Genomic DNA, 19,235 nt, shown 5'->3' with positions numbered 1-19,235 from the left:
GAGGATTAATGACGTAATTTAATTCTCATGAGAAATTAATTATGCCTGACTTTTTTTTTTTTTAAACTATTACTTTAAATAAGACCAACAGAAGACTTCCTGACGCAAAACCCTTCAACCCTATATCCAGCCACTAAACCTTAAATGAACCGTTTCACCAGGCTCCCTGCCAAACTGAACCCATGTTCACATTCAGATGTGTTAAGTGGCACTTGAGTGTTGAATTTGACTAATCTATACACAAACAGTTCACACAGTTATACATCCAATGAGAAGCTTTTGTGATGAGGTCAGAGTTTGGTAGTGTTAAAGAGGCAGATGCATCACATGAACAGGAATTGGCAATGAGTTTTAACAGATGCAAAAAAAAAAACCCCCCAAAAAAACCCACTACCATTAAACATTCTGAGGAACCTGTAGTTCCCCTGCTATCCAGTAGAGGGCAGTAGAGACAACAGATAAGTCTGTGCCAACTATTGTAACACTATTCCTAGGTCAGAACAAGGGCCTTCACATTGCAAAAAAAATAAAAAATACCTCACAGACTTGGTACTGAAATGAAAAACAAATTACTACATAACACATAGTGCGACTTGAATCGAGACACACTTAATCTCAATTTCAAACTAAACACAGATCAAGAATCCAGAACTTTCTCTAGGACGCAACACTAGGAATGTCTGTATACTGATGACGTGGCTGAAGCAACTCAAATGCAGAGGAGACAAGGAATCTTCCTATGAAAGCCTCTGTGACTGAAACAGGCTGTGGGAAATGGCAGTGGCAATAGAGGAGGGGGAAGAAAAAAAGAACCCCAAGCTGATTACGAAGCTAAATGATAATCCAATCTGTCGCAACTTGTGGATCATTAGAATAAAGGTCCAGCCATGCAACATAACATTCACTTAACCATATTCTTTTTTTTTTTTTTTTTTCTTTTCCCCTTTGTGAAAAGAGAGACGCAGCGCTGAGAGAAGGAGGCTCACCCAGTTATGGACTAGGTCATTCTATTGAAACAGACGAATGAAGGAGTTCTTCCCCCAGAGAGCGAGAGAGAGAGAGAGAGAGAGAGAGAGACGGAGAGAGAAATTTCCAATCAAAGCTCAGTTCTGCTGGGTCTGTGGACGACCTGGTTATAGTTGGATTTCCGTTTTGGCTTGTACTTGAGCAGCGAGCTGAAGTCGGTGAGAAGTCTCTCCCAGTAACACGAGACGTCCTCCATGCGCAGGTGGTCCTGGATGAACCTCTGACCCCTGACAGGAGAGAGAGAGAGGTCACGCAGGTCATCCCACAGTCTGTGGCAGTCGGAGCGGAACAACCCCCCCAAAAAAAAAAAAAAAAAAAAAAAGCGCCGCCCATAAACCAGATTAATACCACAAACTGATATGAAATGACCCCCGCACAGATCTGAATTATATAACTCAATTTGAACTAGACACAAATGGGTTTTTTTTTCTCTTTGTTTGTTTTAATCTTCTTACACATTTGCATATTGGGTTTAAAAAAAAAAACCCTGTGGAAATGTTTATACAACCATGCAGTACATATACGTACTTCATCTCCTACAGTCCATCTGAACTAAAGTGGATGAGAAATGCTGATCTCATCTGTCCCTGTTTTTGTGCGTTTGTGTCTCCGACTGCGAAAACTCAACACTGAGTCGATTAGTCGGTCAGCAGCCCTCGGACGTTCTCATCGGCCGGGGGAGTCTTTGGCCACGCCCTCGTTCCTGGGTTGGTTGAGCAGTTCCTGGATTCTCTGAAGGTCGGCATTAGGGTCTCTGTCGGGTCCTGCGATGCTAATCTCACCAATCAGCTCATCCGTCAGCTGTAGTCGGGCGTTCCTACCAATCAGAAACAAGCGGTTGATCGACCCAAGCGTGACATGTGACAAGTCACATTTTTAAGTTGCCCCACTCGCCTACAGTTACACACCCCAGAGAACAATCAGTAAACGGTGAAGTAATCAGTAAATGAAGCGAGTGATAATTATATAGGTGGTGCTGAACAGGCACCATGAATCTGGAAGGCGTGGGAGGGACGTACCATTCTGCCACTTTAAGCTCATAGAGCTCCCTGCGTTCTCGCCTCCTCCTCTCACGCATGGTCTCTCCCGCCTGCTTCTGCAAGGCAATGATCAGAGCTCCAGCTGGCACCCTGCCAAACCATCATCATCATCATCATCATCATCATCATCACCATCATCATCATCATCATCATCATCACAATCTCCAGCTAGAGCCGCACCGCACCATTTGAGTTCACATCACATTTTTAAAGTTGTCACCAAAAAAGGGTAACATTAAGTGTCTCTCTCTCTCTTTCTCTCTCTCTCTTTTTCTCTCGATCAGATGACTCCACTGGCTGAAGTTTTGAGGTTATCTCTTGGCTCCTCTATGTTAGACCTCTTTCCATTTTTTTTTCCAGACTTACCCCAGAGCTGCTCCAATGAGTGTGCCTGCCACCAGCCCCCCCAAGCCCAAATTCAGCCTGAACAGGCCCCCAGTCACCGCTGTACAGATATACACACAAACACACACATACACACACGCCCATACACACACACACACATACACGCACACACATACACACACACACATATAAAAAGGTTAAACAAACCATGTAGCAGCAGCAGCAGTAGTATGGCAGTACATGCTGAATGGCTCTTTCTTATCCATAGTTCATTGTGTTACTACAGACGAGTGTGTGGAGAGCAGAGCTAATTGCAGACTGTGTAAAACACTTATTCTCACCTCCCGCGACAGCGAAATGACTCAGCGCGTTTTCATCGGTGTATACAGACAGTCCCGTACTCACAGTGCTGTCAGAGACAGAAAAGACAACCACAGAGGTCAGGAATGCACACGCCCACGCTCTGTACTCTAGAGGCTAAAGAGGACAGGAGACAGGACAAAAGAGGGCAGTACTGTACTGTAGCTCTCAGAGATAAAGCATGTGTTTTTGCGTGGAGCTCTTCATCTTAAGCACTCACTTGAAAACGGTGACAAACACCGCCACTCGCCAGCTCCACCTCCAGCCGTACCTCACGAACCCTCGGATGGCTGCGTTATGGGCCGAACGCTGGGGAGAGCAAATCGAAACGACACGCTAAGAGAAAACGCAGGTAACGCATGTGGGCTTTTGTTTATACGACCAGAGCGTTATCGCAGCGGGCCGCCGCGTCACGTCTAAAATAAAAGCCTTCCTCTCCTACCTTCCTGTGGCACAAACTGCTTCAAAACAGAAGCTTTCTGCTGTAGTCGTATAAAAGGGTCCCCACGTACTGACTCAGCCAAAGAGAACTTAACACGGAACTGTACAGTATTTCAGCGCATTGATTTTATTTCTATGTATTTCTCTAGTCAGAAAAGTGAGACACACCATTTGTTTAGGTCTGAGCTCACACAGTCACTCACACACACACACACACAAACACTCACACATACACACACACAAACACTTACCACTGCGTCCACCCGGCTCTGGTAGATCTCGGCCTGGCTGACCTGGATGTATCTCTGTCTGGCGTGTCGGGCGGCGGGCAAACCCCCGTAGAGTAAACCCGCGACAGCAGCTGTGAGCCCACTCTTCAGAATGTTCCTCAGCTCCTCTGGATAAACCTGCCTCTCTCTGCATACGGAGCATAGAGTTTCGTATGTAAATCACCTCCTCTGGATAAACCTGTCTCTCTCTGCATACGGAGCACAGAGTTTCGTATGTAAATCACCTCCTCTGGATAAACCTGCCTCTCTCTGCATACGGAGCACAGAGTTTCGTATGTAAATCACCTCCTCTGGATAAACCTGTCTCTCTCTGCATACGGAGCATAGAGTTTCATATGTAAATCACCTCCTCTGGATAAACCTGTCTCTCTCTGCATACGGAGCACAGAGTTTCGTATGTAAATCACCTCCTCTGGATAAACCTGCTGCTCTCTGCATACGGAGCATAGAGTTTCATATGTAAATCACCTCCTCTGGACACACCTGCCTCTGTCTGCATACGGAGCACAGAGTTTCATATGTAAATCACCTCCTCTAGATAAACCTGCCTCTCTCTGCATACACAGCCAATGCCAGAGATAATACTGGATTTTAGGCAAAAACCCTCGTTATGTATTCAGAAACCAGGGTGTGCAAGATGTAATTTAAACAGGACACATGGAAAAAAAGAAACACTGGTAATCTGATTCCCATATCTGCAGACAGGTGCACAGAACAGCATGTACTAAAGGCCTACATCCGATCTATATCCAGTCAAAGAACCTGCTCAAGATCTACACATAAGGTTGTCTCGAAGTGAATCAAAGCAATCACAATAGTTCTGTTTTTTTAACAAATCCAAAAGCCCTCATGGTCAGCTGAAAAATCAAATATGTAATAGTCAGTAAAAACTGACGGATGCTTTGACGGATCTGTTCAAACTCACCTAATGTCAAACACGTCTCTGAGGCGTTCCCAGCCTGTGTCTGGAAACTCGGGCTTGCCCCTGTTCTCAGGTAAAGGCACGGCGTGTGGTTGAGGAGGGACGCCGTCAGCCGCGTACACCCGCGGGAAGAACATAGAGGGAAGAGGAAGCCCGAAAAGACCCCTCAGTGGACTGACGTGAAGCCCTCTGAGAGAGGACGGCGAACTTGTCTCCCGACATGAGTGTGAGGGGGGAGGAGGAGACTGGGGAGGCATCGTGCTTCAGCAGAGTGTGATGATATCTGGGCAGAGAAAACGCAGCTATTTTAACACATACACAAGCATATAGGCCAATCTGAGAGATGTAATAATAAAGAAAAACACAGCATATGACATCCTCCAAAAAAAAAAAAATTAAACTATGGTTCCAGAAGGATCCATAAAACTGAAATGGCAAACCTGAGAATATACGTGACATGCAGATATTTTATCCTTAAAGACAACAATTCAGAAATGGCCTCTGACTGATCTGAAATCATGTGGTTGGCGGGCAGAGAGCCCTGTGAGCGAACTGGAACAATCTGCACAGAAACAGATCCGGGGTGAGACATTAGTCTTACTATTCCGCTGTGCGATTTAGTATGGTATGAGATAGGACTAAGTCCATTTTCACCGAGTGCCAACCTCTCGTGCGCTTACGTGGTGTCTACAGCATGAGCATTCGCGATGCGCCAGGTACAGTGTACATTAAATGAAAGATAGTACATAAACTGTCAATGTGTCATTTAATAATTGATCTAAGGTCAGTGCAAAACTTCCGACGGCTTAATGCCGCTTGTACAAGAAGCCGGTTAGCTGTCTGTCTTAAGTAAGCGCAGTACAGTGTTCACAAATTTGTGCTGTAAATCAGTTGGCTTCCACGTTCGAGCATTTATGAAAGCCTCAAGAACTTGGTCCTATTAAATACCTCTTCACACATTTTCAAACCAATCAGTAAAATCCTACTTAACAGTCAAACTGACATCTGACTTACCCACAGCCAGCCTATACTCCTTCACAAGCGTGGAGCAATGTCAACACGATTCGCTCCTGTTAGGGCACTCTACCTCCCCCTTCTGGTGGAGGACCACAAGTTAGTTACTCTATGTGAAGCCATCAAATACCGCAGAACAATTTCACGATCTTTGAATCATAAAGAGAAGACACTTCTTAAAAATCTTATTTATTGAACTCAAAGTCGTTGTCTTTTCCAGGTCACGAGATGAGCGGAATATCTTTTACAAAAATTATGGAAAACAGTTGTAAAAATGATTAAAAAAAACTGTCTTGGTGTACAACAAAGAAAAGCTGTCATTTCATTATTTGCTTTATAGGGTGAAATTGTGTGATTTTCCTCTATTTGGTCACCCATCTTAAATATCTGGACAAAACAAAAAACTCAGGGCACCACACAGAGTCAGTAATTACCACAACACAGGAATTAAAAAAAACAAACAAAAAAAAAAACTAATTACATAGAAAATGGCCTCTTGCTGATCTACAGTTAGAATACTAGAACATATTCAACATTTCAGTGACAAAGCGCCAATGTGGCCCATGCACTGTCATACCAGTGGTAAAAAAATTTGGCTGTGAATGAATGTAAGTTTTGAATGGCATAAATGTTGAAAACAAGACACGGGTTAAATTTGGCATTTTGAGGTAGAGGGGCTGATTTTGGTTCGTACTATATCTTTTTTTTTTACTGCCAGAAAATACAAACAAACAATGAACTGAGTGCCACTTTGTAGGAGGAAGAACAAAGAAATTGAAGAGGATTAATGACGTAATTTAATTCTCATGAGAAATTAATTATGCCTGACTTTTTTTTTTTTTAAACTATTACTTTAAATAAGACCAACAGAAGACTTCCTGACGCAAAACCCTTCAACCCTATATCCAGCCACTAAACCTTAAATGAACCGTTTCACCAGGCTCCCTGCCAAACTGAACCCATGTTCACATTCAGATGTGTTAAGTGGCACTTGAGTGTTGAATTTGACTAATCTATACACAAACAGTTCACACAGTTATACATCCAATGAGAAGCTTTTGTGATGAGGTCAGAGTTTGGTAGTGTTAAAGAGGCAGATGCATCACATGAACAGGAATTGGCAATGAGTTTTAACAGATGCAAAAAAAAAACCCCCCAAAAAAACCCACTACCATTAAACATTCTGAGGAACCTGTAGTTCCCCTGCTATCCAGTAGAGGGCAGTAGAGACAACAGATAAGTCTGTGCCAACTATTGTAACACTATTCCTAGGTCAGAACAAGGGCCTTCACATTGCAAAAAAAATAAAAAATACCTCACAGACTTGGTACTGAAATGAAAAACAAATTACTACATAACACATAGTGCGACTTGAATCGAGACACACTTAATCTCAATTTCAAACTAAACACAGATCAAGAATCCAGAACTTTCTCTAGGACGCAACACTAGGAATGTCTGTATACTGATGACGTGGCTGAAGCAACTCAAATGCAGAGGAGACAAGGAATCTTCCTATGAAAGCCTCTGTGACTGAAACAGGCTGTGGGAAATGGCAGTGGCAATAGAGGAGGGGGAAGAAAAAAAGAACCCCAAGCTGATTACGAAGCTAAATGATAATCCAATCTGTCGCAACTTGTGGATCATTAGAATAAAGGTCCAGCCATGCAACATAACATTCACTTAACCATATTCTTTTTTTTTTTTTTTTTTTCTTTTCCCCTTTGTGAAAAGAGAGACGCAGCGCTGAGAGAAGGAGGCTCACCCAGTTATGGACTAGGTCATTCTATTGAAACAGACGAATGAAGGAGTTCTTCCCCCAGAGAGCGAGAGAGAGAGAGAGAGAGAGAGAGAGACGGAGAGAGAAATTTCCAATCAAAGCTCAGTTCTGCTGGGTCTGTGGACGACCTGGTTATAGTTGGATTTCCGTTTTGGCTTGTACTTGAGCAGCAAGCTGAAGTCGGTGAGAAGTCTCTCCCAGTAACACGAGACGTCCTCCATGCGCAGGTGGTCCTGGATGAACCTCTGACCCCTGACAGGAGAGAGAGAGAGGTCACGCAGGTCATCCCACAGTCTGTGGCAGTCGGAGCGGAACAACCCCCCCAAAAAAAAAAAAAAAAAAAAAAAAGCGCCGCCCATAAACCAGATTAATACCACAAACTGATATGAAATGACCCCCGCACAGATCTGAATTATATAACTCAATTTGAACTAGACACAAATGGGTTTTTTTTTCTCTTTGTTTGTTTTAATCTTCTTACACATTTGCATATTGGGTTTATTTGGTTTTTACGAACTGGAATGTCAAAGACAAAAAACAAGAACAAAAAAAAAAGACCTTTGAGCAATGCTCTCTGCGATGTCATCGTTTTCCTTCACAAACTGCAGCAACTCTCTGACAAAAACAAACAAAGCAAAACAACAACAACAACACCGGCATAAATGTATTGTAAAAACATAAAACGTGAATAGTGAACAAGACAAGAGGACTAAACTCATCTATCAAACGGCATTTTAAGTAAATTCACTCACTGATGATGACCATAAATCCATCAGTGAGGATAAGAGGGGAGGGTTTGATTGACGGGGGTGGGGGGGCGGAGTGTTTGGGGTTACCTGAGGTCGGCCAGATCCTGTCGGACTGGGATGTAGTGAACCCAGGGCTTCAGCTGAGGATAGAAAAACTCTAACCACTCCTCCCCCACGTGAAAGACCAGAGAGCCGCAGAGAAAGAGATGCTTGAAGCGGAAACTCGCCGCCACTCCGCGAAAATTAAAAAGGTATCTGAGGATACAGAGGAAGAGAGAGAGAGGGGGGAGGGGGGCAGAGAGAGAGAGAGAGAGAGAGAGAGAGAGAAAGAGAGGGAAGGAGAGAGGAAAAGGGACAAAGGTGGGAATGAATTATTCTGTGGGAGATTAAAAAAAAAAAAAAAGTATAAACAAAGTAATTAAATGCATTCCGAAGGGAATACTGTAACATTCCAGCCTGGGGGAAAAAAGGTCCACGTATCAAATGTGGACGCCAAAATCTTTGCTTCATGAAGCAAATTTCTTAATATATTCCAGGCAACATATTCAAATCTTCTTTTTTAAAAGTCTAAAAATATAACAGCCTTTTTTTTTTTTTTTTAATGGTCTAATTTTTCCGATGACCTGAATACAGGTAGTGAAATACTTTGGTGAAGAAAAAGAAATATGCCAACCCTACGTGTACCAGCTGGCATTATTTACTTCAAAAAAGACAAACAAAAAAACCCCTAAAATAATAACAATTTTTTTTTTTTTTTAATAAATTGGATACACGTTCCCCATAGATGTCTACGCTCTTCCCCAGTCAGAGAAAGGTTCATAGGGCAGAGACAGATGTCAGAGAGAGAGAGAGAGAGAGAGAGAGACAGAAGGATCCGTACTTGTATTCACAGTGATCGACCAGCGGGATCTCTTTGGCAGGGGGACGACCCAACGTGTCCTGAGGAACAACAGCACAAAAATAAACGTCTTAAATCACGTCTGAACTTTTCCACACCAACAAGGCTTCTCCCCCCCCCCCCCCATTTCTCTAATTTATACATTTGTTTCCAACTTATTCCATTCGTACTAGTCTAGACCAGTCTGTTCATTTTCGTGTTTGAGCTGGCAGGAACCTGCTTTTACATCCATTCATTTATGAGGTTTGTACGTTTTTTGTGACTCACTCCTCTGGATAAAATACAAAATTCACAAATGAATATGTAAATGAAAGTATACATATTCATTCATCTCAGTAGACAGTAATACATGCTGAGTGGGATGGGCGGTTCCGGTGGGCGTGTCAGACCTTCTCAGATCTCCAGGCCTGATTCTTAGTGTACTCTGCATCCACCAGCGCTGGCTCCTCTCTGGACAGCAGGATGAGGGGGTCTCTCTCCGGACTGGTTCTGATCGGGAAACAGGGCAGGAAAGAGACGGGCTACATTCAAAAGGACAGTCCAACTTCACGGTGACATAAAAAGTCCGTCGGGGGCGCCCGGGGGGGGTTTTAGTAACATGTTAGCACTTCTTATGCTCAGTGTACAGACCTATTCTGACAAAAGGTTTCATTAAGTCTGGAATAAAACAACATGTTGAAGTCTCCAGTTCAAATATCTGTAGGCTGCTGCACCGTTACAGAACCAGGGACCAGGGATAACGCGCTGGTGCTGAAACGTCTTAAAACAAACCTGGACCCTCTGAAGAACCCTCTGGAGGTCTTCTTCTTCCACGGCCAACGAGCCGCCGACCTGCACAACGCACGAGCAGCAAAGAGAAGGAGAAAAGTGGTTTAAAAAGATTCACAAGTATCAGCAGTCTTTCCAACCATGAGGACAAAAGATACAAAAGGCACAGTAATGTGTTAGCATGGTCTCCTTTGTCTATGTGTGAGCAGGAATGTATGACTAACACTCAACACACACACACACACACACACACACAGTGTGTATTTTTATCACGGCATTATTTACAGATTTTTTCTAATACTGAAGTTTAAAGGATACAAAGAATAAATTAGTTAAATTGAGGTACCACACTGATCGTTATGATAGCATGTATGCATTACCGGTCTTACTATTTACATGCATTGCATCTGTCTCCACACAATGTTAAATCAGATGTCCTTTGTATAATGCAGGATTATGACTGTTAAACTGTGTCTATGCATTGCATCTGCCTCCACACAATGTTAAATCAGATGTCCTTTGTATAATGCAGGATTATGACTGTTAAACTGTGTCTATGTGGGAGAAACACACTTTCTCAAGTCCTCTCTCATGAGGTCCCAGCGGCCCAGTCCGGTCGGGTAAATGGGCCACACAGCAGGACCCCCCTCCCAGAACGTCCAGGCCGGGTACATAATGTCCTGGTAGTCAGAGGTCTGAGAACACACACACACACACACACACGCGCACATAATATAAGCACATGCAAGCTGAGCTCTTTACTTTACATTCATATTAAATGGTGGCTGCTCTGAGCACATTTAAGGGGAAAAACAAACAAACAGATGCTAGGCTGAGACAGACAACAACAACAACAACAACAACAACAACAGCAACAACAACAAACGCTATCATTATAATGCATAATTATAATAATAACAACACAAATACTCAACTCTGTTGAAATCTCACTGGATGAAAAGGACTGACTAAGCATATCCAGAGACAGTGCTGTAGTGCAGTGTTGTATCATACCTTACTGAAAGACAAGACAGGCAGCACTGGCTGAACCCACTCAGGGATCTGAGGATAGTCCCGCACATTAATCACCATCTCCATATCTGGCAATCTGTCAATCAGCCCAAGGATGAAGTGCTCCACTCCGCTGCATCTTCGCACAGAGAAACAGAGAGATTTTATTTTTTTTCGCTACTTAATCAGCATTGGCTCTTCAGGGCGTGAGGGAACTAGAAATATACGTCGAGAAAAGTGTGAGACACAATACGTATGTTCACTTTCAAAGAGTGTGAGGTCTGAGTTTACCTCGCAGGGAACATGCAGTTTTGATCTCTGTAAAGCTTGTGTGCTATAATCTGATAATGGGTTCCGACACCACGTCGCACTGTGCTACTCATTAACTCCTCCGATATCCCGCCTCTGAACGGAGCCAGGTCTTTCTTTAGGACACTAAAAAAAAAAAAAAGACACCGGTCGTCACTTATCCTTTAAAAGGCTTGATTCAAAACCATCTGTTCGTAAAACAACACGCTTTTGCAAAGAACTCATGAGGTTAGCCAGAATGGCGGTGGGACATGACCGTGCGTGCGTGATTCTTACTTGAGATGACAGCTGCAGTTTTGTTGGTCACATGGCTTGTAGTTCTGAGTGGCTTTTGTTATTTTATCCAGATATTTCTGCCAGCGGTTGCCTGTATGAGATGAACGTTACCGGGTTAAAAATCACTCTTGTAATCACCTATGACGAGCTGATCTTGGTCAAACCCTCTCCAACATCAAACTCCTGTGGCATCCAAATCAAAACCCCCGAGTAAGGTTTACTTATCTCTGTACAATAATAGCATTAACGTAGGTGAGAAACATCACATTTGAGAGTATGTCAGGCATGAGAATCATGACTGACATATTCAGAAGGAGTACAGGAGGAAAAACTTTCGAAGTGGAAGCCTCCTGGCTAATTAGTTGTACTTCACTACAAGTATTCTGCTAGCTTGCTGCATGTCATATACCGATTATTTCTTTGTTTCTGCAAGCCCATTGAACTTTTTAAACTCGAAAACACGTAAGCAACACCTTGATACTACAAACACCGCTATTAAATAGCGGAGTTCCACAACGACAACCACACCGGATACGAGAGTGTTGTCAGCTAGCTTGCTAAATTCTTGCTAGCTTATGAATGAAATCTAAGCCGTGTTCTAATTTTAAAACTGCACATCACAGTAAACAATCTAAACTGACATTTTTACGTGACAAATGCCTTAATTCATCCTCAATTTCGATTTGTGAGTCACCTTTTTCTGCAACTCCGAACTCTATCCCATTAAGCAGCAAAAGCGGCACCAGCAACCATAACGGTTCCATTTTCTCTGTGTCGTTTAGTCTTGACTGGCAAACTTTACGGCATCCTCGGGCATCTACTAGTGTGGTCTGGACATCAAAGGATCAGAAGATGAAAGTAGACTACGCAGTTTACTTTAACTTTCAATTTGCAGGCAAAAAAAAGGATTGTCCAAAAATGAACCGTGCAGAAAAGTAAACAAATACATAATCCCAGTACCACTGTACACTCGCAGGCGATTTACATATTTACCAAAATGATATTTATCAAAAACTCACGCTTCATATTTTAAAACTCATCAGTACATAATGAAATTCATATTTGAAATATGAATATTAAAAAAAAACAGGATCTGAATTTCTTCATTTATTAATATTCTCCAGAGCAGTCAATCAAGAGAGGGCCAAGCACATCAGGTTTGACCTCTGGTACAACCTGGTTTTCAGGACACAGAAAATAAGCATCAAATGAAAAGAAAAAAAAAGAGGTTCGCCGCAGGATGTCACGCTCCTGCAAACACCCCATTAAAACCCTCTGCACAAAACTCAAGTTCCCAGAAACCCACAGACGACCCAGCCAAGAGATACCGGCCGGTTCCCGCAGGGCGTGTACAGAGAGGGAAAGCGATGGGTTTGGACGGAGCGCACCGACTGGAGCACACCGGCCCAGACTCCAGCGAGTCCCCCATGCATCCTGCTCCAGCCCTGGGCACAGCTGAGAGAGAACAAGGATAGCAAGGCAGCGTGTGAAAGCCCTGAAAGTCAGACAGGAACGGAAAGGTTCTCACCCACGTACGTGACCCCACGGGACGTCCCTCCGAGGCCGTCTGAGGAGCCGAAGAGGCAGAGGAGAAATCACCTCCTCCTCCGGTACATCAGAGAAGATCAGAGACGTGTGCACCTCCACCTTCACGTCCTGAGGATGTCGGGGGAGGGGAAACAGATGGGGGTGGGGGTGGGGGGGGGGTGTATGAGTTACAGGCGTGGTCTACACAGCCTTACACCTGTGTCGCCACCTGCTCCCACTCAGCCGAATGACAAAACTTCACCTCCTCCGCCTGACAAATCAAATCTAACAGTCGTTTGTATTTGAATCAGTTCCATCCCCATTAATCACGTCTCCCAAATGACTGAATGCTAATGTAACGTAAACGCGTCTTTCTAAAGCTTTCCTGTCACATGTGTAAGTGTTCTGGCTTCGTCAGCAGCTGGGTTAAAGAGCTTGTGTTTTGTATTCTGCCATCTGTATAGTTTCCACTGTTTTGAAGGGCCCAACATAGATGAAAACAGGCACAAAATCGTTATATTCCACCAGTTCCTACGATTTTGGGTGTGAAAGAATGAACCTTGTATTATGTACAATAATAAAATAATAATGGATTGTACACTCTGTAGTGTTAGCTTACTGGCACATTTTTGTACTCAGGTACTGGAGTAAATATTTTTATTTATGTTATTTTTTATGCATTCTGAAACCTCCCCGTATAATATGAAAGTAATATATTTTTTTATTATTTTATATTCAACTTTGACTGAATTTACGGTCATCGAACCACACATTCTGGAAGCCAGTTCCATCTTTTGGACATGTCTGATTCTTTTAATTATCACCCTCCAATAGGATCCTCTGATACCCAAAATGTAAATTGAGATTAAGCATCATCAAATAATTTTGGGGTATTGTTTTGTCTGAAATATCCCAGAGAGGGCAGCAAAACACTGTGCTGCGTGAGATAACCCAGCCAAATAACATGGTCCTTAACCCTTAGATACAGAATGACCTTGAAGCCAGTCTGTTCAGCAATATTTATTTATCAGAGCCAAATCTTAATTTCTCCTCCAAGAAATGGTTCAGTCAACTCGTTCGAAGAAAGAACAATTCCTTTTTTTTTTTTTTACCTTTTTTTGAGAAAATACAAAGTTTTCAACTCTACCCCAAGTATCTGGCGGGAGGGGGGGGGGGACAGATTCTGTTTGTTCAGTCTTCCATTTGCAATTATTTGGTTCCCTTTCCCCCCCCCCAACTACCATTTTTTTCAGGAATGTTTTATCATGCACAATCATGCCAGGGAGACAGTCACTTCTCGGCAGGCAGATCACTGCAAATCTTTATCACATAGGAGGCACTTGTCGCCGAAAGAACTTGCGAGCGAACATGTTCCCGCCACGCGTAAGAAAGCAACTTGAAAGCTGCTTCAGCTTTTTGTGCTCCTGTGATTGCAGTGACAGAGAGGAGTGGATCTGTAAGGGAGGAAGGCCAGACCTGGGTTTAGCGAAGATGTCACCAGTGACAGCATCATAAAAGATCACAGGCTGCGGCCTTATGCTTGAGATGCATGAACCTTATGTGCAAGACCCATAGCCACATCCTTTGCTCCACGTATGAAGAGACAGTGAACCACAACAAAGATACAAAGTTTATGTGTGTGTGTGTGTGTGTGCACGAGAGAGAGAGAGAGAGAGAGAGAGAGAGAGAGAGAGAGAGAGAGAGAGAGAGGATGTGAGGGAGAGTGCGCATGTGCCAGAGAGAGACAGAGAGAGAGAGAGAGAGAGAGAGGAGGTGTAGGTCATATTTGTGCAGGTGAAATGAGGCTATGTTTGTGTGAAACAGTCTAACAATAGCGGTCTCATCTTATGTCAGTACGTGTGTGCGTGTGTGTGTGTGTGTGTTGATCTCCTGCCAAACATAAACAGTCCGTCAATCAGAAAAGGTATGAGTACGAGCAGCATCTCGGCACTCAATCATTGGATGAATGTGAAGTTTGATCTGAAGATCAATTAGTCAGTGTGAACTACTCAGGGAGCATCACTCAGCTGTCTGTCCTGAAACATGAGGTCGTGGTCAGGGAGACAAGATCTTTGAACATGTTCAAAACTACATTTTTACACTGATACCACAGGTTAGGATTACAAAAGAGCTGGAAGCTTTGTGCATTTGTTGTATTTGGTGCGAGAGTTTTCGCATTAAAACGGTTAACGCTTTTATTAAGACTTCGCGTCAGCACACTCACTTCAGCATACATATCACAGATCACGTGTATTTTTCAGACAAGAGAATATTTATTTACAATGAACGAATCCTCACAACAGAACATTTCGTATGTATGTTTTAAGCCACACCTATAGTTAGCCGGTCCGACAAAGACTAATATCATTCTTTTGACATGACGCATCCTAATTAACAGGTTTATGGAACTACCGGTATTATACGTTGCATTAGCCTGGCAGACACTCTGTTGATTAAATGTTTCTTTGCACCTTTTAAGACACATTGTACTCCTCGGCCAGCATAAGATCTTTTGCTAGGGAAGAGTCTCACGACGTTTTTTGAAAAGAAGTGTTGAAAAAGAAGATTTACCTTCCTAAAATTAGTCGTCATGTCATTATAGTGGATATCACCTGCTTGTGCCCGCCCTTTTACAGCAAGAGGAATAAAGGATTGGTCGAGTCTGACATCATTCAGAACTATTTTTCATTTACATGTAATGTTATTGGTCATCTTTAATGTCTATCAAAGTTTCCTGTTCGTACCAGCCGGGCGTTTCACCTCCTAGATTTTAAAACGCCAACACACCTTTTGTATACGTACCCTTATTAATGAATGATGCAGTTTAAAGCTTAATCTGTAATGGCTATACATCGACCGTTAAAATAATAGATTTTTCTGTCTTTTTCACTTGGAGATGTTACCCACAGTGCCCAGTAGGCGGTGATGTGGGCGGCGCAATCTTTCGTAGGCGTCGCCTCCAGGTCTCCTTGAGGAAGCTCGATCTGACAGCCCGTTTTTTTTCCTTCTAATTGACCATCAGCGTCTAAGCATGGCTTGACCACGTAATTTTTATCCAGTTTTTCCATATCGTTTTGCATATTTAAAACGCGAAAAGCTCTTAAACGAATACCAGTCTAATGGTTGATAATTGAAGGAATGACAAGATCCACGAGTCTGCTGGAACCGCTGCGATAATGGGACGGACATTCAGGTAGGTATTTATTATTTCTTCTCTTAGTTTATCGCTTATTATTTCGGCAGTGATGTATATACGTTCCATGCTATTGCTGTATTGTTTTAGCTTTGCAGAAAATAGTAACGTACAGGCGATTCGGCCTCGAACAAAGCCGCCAGATTCCAGCGCATCACAGTCATATTCACATCATCTTGGCTGAGCGGCAGCGGTTCTCTGACTGCTCCATCTCTGCCCCTTCAGCCCACCGTAAATAGCTTGGTACACAAAAACGCTTATCCGATCGCTTCATCCTGCGAAAAAAATCCGACAGCATATGATATCAGTTTAATAACAGAGCGGCTTTAATCTGCTCTTTTCAGAATTACCTTACACGCGCAACCATGTTCAAACAGAACTCGGCCTCAATTTGATCGCGTTATACAATCATAACAATATGTAGCAGCTGTCCGCCGTTTTGAATGTATAGGTTTATTTAAGACATAGGCTATTTGTCAACACAAATGTGTTCCAACTTGACTTGTCGAACTGGACGGTCTCTTCAGCAAATTTGTGTTGTACCGGTAACGTTTGTGTCAGCAGTTCGGAGGAAACGCTACGGTAAGATAGTGTGTCAGTGAAATGCATCCTAATTTAGTGTTGGCATACACTCTCTGTGTTGATAGCCTCTCATCTTCATACGGCTTATGTCAAATAATAAAACACGAACAGGTTACGATCAGTTGTCATTCGGGAAGCTTTGAAATGCTTTTGTTTGTGGTCACAGATTACAGGTAACAGTAAAAAAAAAAAAAAAAAGACCGACGCGAGGTACCTTAACAGGATGCTAGGCCACCGAGAACTGACTAAACTACTTTAGTACGTGTGGGCATAGAGTCTGCACGTGCCAGGGGCTCTCCTGGAGCGATATGACACCTCTACTCCGTGAGAAATTCCATCATTTGGTGTTTTGTTGACGGTAAGGAAAACATTGTCGCTGTCAGCTGTCCAGAATCTCCCCGTTAGTGTTTGATTAGGTCGAGATGTGCTGACCGAAATGGTGGCAGTGACGTATGATTGCCATTGTTTTCACGCTCTTTAAAGTGTTCATTTAACCCTCGTTCTCAGACGATCGGTGAACTGTCATCCTGGCAGAGACTGCTGAAGTGCTTTACTATAGGTGCTCGCCCAGAACGGCATTGTATGCATTGACATCTACTTTGCTTTCCAAGAGGTTGACTGGACCTAAACCAGGATTGGAGAATGCACACGGCACCATAACAGCAAAAATGCCTAAATCAATCAGCGTGTGGGGAGACAAGCACCCAGGCCTGTAGATTTCTCTAGGCATTTGCCACACATGTACTCATGGGATGGCTGAGAACAGGGCAAAGGATGACCAAACTGACCACGAAAATGTTTTCACGCTGCAAATTAGGCTATTGCACATCTCTTTGCTCCACTACGTTCTGAAATCTGCATTTTTAGGTGTAATAAGACATTTATGCTGTGAAACTCAACCATTTTAATCCTGTCTGTGAAGTCCTTAGCAGACCATTTTTAATGAAACTGCCTGCTCACACACTAGACCAGATATTTGCAGTCAGCTGACTCCTAGAGTTGCCTATCTGTCTGGACTTTCATCTCGAACTAATGCAGAGACATCACGGTTAAGGAGGGTGCAACTTAAACCTTAACCGATAACAGCTGAACATGTCTTTCTCACAGACATCCTTGCCAAACGTCACCTTAGACACTGTTCCTCGGTAAACGTCAGTAAATTGGGGTAATCCCCTTTACCGAAGCTTCAGCCAAATGTGGACCAATACTCACCGTGTTCTCCTCCACTGGAAACCAGTGTGACGGAGCTTCTGGACCTGCTCAGTATTTTCATACATGGCCCTGTGCATGATGGGATGTCAGTGGCATGATTAACTCAGAAACCACACTCAAAGGGTAGCACCTGTTTTCAGTATACTGTTTTAACCTTCATTTACTCATATTTCCTTTGTTTTGGCAGTGACCTGCATGTCTCTGTCAGCAAATATGTCATATTGGCTCTCTCATGGGAACTGACATGTGCTTCCCATAAACGACGGTGGTTCTAGCTGAGTCAAAGTGAATGAAAAAAAAGGGGATCCCCTTTGTCAGCCATCTTTAAGAGAGTATCCACAATCGTGTATGTTCCTTCCTTTTAATTTTCACTCAGGGGTTAATAAATGAGCTTAATTATCGAGGCTCTGTGCTCGTGATAATAATAGACAGGCTAACTACTTGTTTTGGCTGGTAGGGAGGCCATTTCTGTTCAAGCCATCACTGCTTAATGAATAGTCTCTGATTAGATGTTGACACTTTGCTTTTTTTTTCTGGGGGTTCTTACGTAATAATTGCATTAGCATAAAATAGGAACCTCATTCTTGATATAGGCCTACAATCGCATCAACTGACCTGATAGGAGTAATTTCATCATCCTATCTAAGTGAATCCATTTCACAGCACCCTGTCTGATTGCCAGGAAAGATGACTCCTTCGGAATGGGGGGGGGGGGGTTGAGACGCTTTCCGTCACTCCATAATCTGCTGTCCTTCAGTCCTGTCTCGCGCCTTACTCCCCGTGGATGGTAATCTGACGTGTCTGGATGGTGGAGGGGGGAAAAAAAAAAAAGGACAGCCATCTCACCTAACCAGTTATTTTATACCGTAGTGTTTTATGCTACTCTTGTCTGATTTCGCCTTTCGGTTCACTTAGTAGATAATAACCTGGGTTAGGAAAGAGAAAGCAGTTTACAGGCATAGAGACAAAGTAGAATTTGCCCCACGAGTATCCCAAACTCACTTCAGCCCGGTCATTACCTGTGGTTAGTGTAATGAATGCCGTTTCAGGACTGAGATACGATACGACAGCTTTATGTTTATGGTTTCTCGAATAGCCGAAAAAGCGACCGCTTTCTGCTCTTCGAACAGTGGTGCTGGATTAAAACTATGTGCGGTGCCGACAAACAGACATTAAATTGCACTTTGTTATAAATGCTCATCTAAAAAGCTAGCACATTGCCGTCGCAAAATAAGAGACAATTATAAAGACACTCCATACTTCTGAACCTTTATCTCACATCTGTAGTGATATTAAGTTGATGATAGCAAGGTTGAAAGAAAGAATTGTAAAAGCTCCTGGCGTGAGGATAAACAGTTTCCCCGCTGCACATTGGAACTAGCGGTACAGTACACTAGCTCTTCAAATGCTGAGGGTTTCAATATGAGTAGTGTTAAGGGAATCTCTCTCTCTCTCTCTGTTTTTCTGTTTGGCCTCTAGCAACAGTGGCGGC

General features: G+C 43.1%; 2 protein-coding genes across 2 annotated transcripts; both read right to left on the bottom strand.

The window, feature by feature from the left end:
* Window positions 1-1,539: 1,539 nt before the first annotated feature.
* On the bottom strand, window positions 1,540-4,685 carry timmdc1 (translocase of inner mitochondrial membrane domain containing 1). The gene is made up of 7 exons (XM_030780794.1): window positions 4,428-4,685; window positions 3,464-3,629; window positions 2,992-3,080; window positions 2,753-2,820; window positions 2,433-2,511; window positions 2,046-2,156; window positions 1,540-1,843 (listed from the first exon to the last, which is right to left on the bottom strand). Exons 1-7 carry the CDS (start codon window positions 4,679-4,681, stop codon window positions 1,693-1,695), a joined length of 918 nt encoding a protein of 305 aa, XP_030636654.1. The 5' UTR covers window positions 4,682-4,685; the 3' UTR covers window positions 1,540-1,692.
* A 2,552-nt stretch (window positions 4,686-7,237) lies between these two features.
* On the bottom strand, window positions 7,238-11,993 carry poglut1 (protein O-glucosyltransferase 1). The gene is made up of 11 exons (XM_030780865.1): window positions 11,924-11,993; window positions 11,230-11,320; window positions 10,936-11,079; window positions 10,648-10,783; window positions 10,207-10,328; window positions 9,637-9,696; window positions 9,255-9,354; window positions 8,848-8,906; window positions 8,055-8,222; window positions 7,777-7,833; window positions 7,238-7,470 (listed from the first exon to the last, which is right to left on the bottom strand). Exons 1-11 carry the CDS (start codon window positions 11,991-11,993, stop codon window positions 7,314-7,316), a joined length of 1,164 nt encoding a protein of 387 aa, XP_030636725.1. The 3' UTR covers window positions 7,238-7,313.
* Window positions 11,994-19,235: the final 7,242 nt, after the last annotated feature.

This window comes from Chanos chanos, chromosome 7, assembly GCF_902362185.1.
Source record: "Chanos chanos chromosome 7, fChaCha1.1, whole genome shotgun sequence".
In the NCBI taxonomy this organism is placed as follows: domain Eukaryota; kingdom Metazoa; phylum Chordata; class Actinopteri; order Gonorynchiformes; family Chanidae; genus Chanos; species Chanos chanos.
This window is presented reverse-complemented; position numbering and strand designations above follow the sequence as displayed.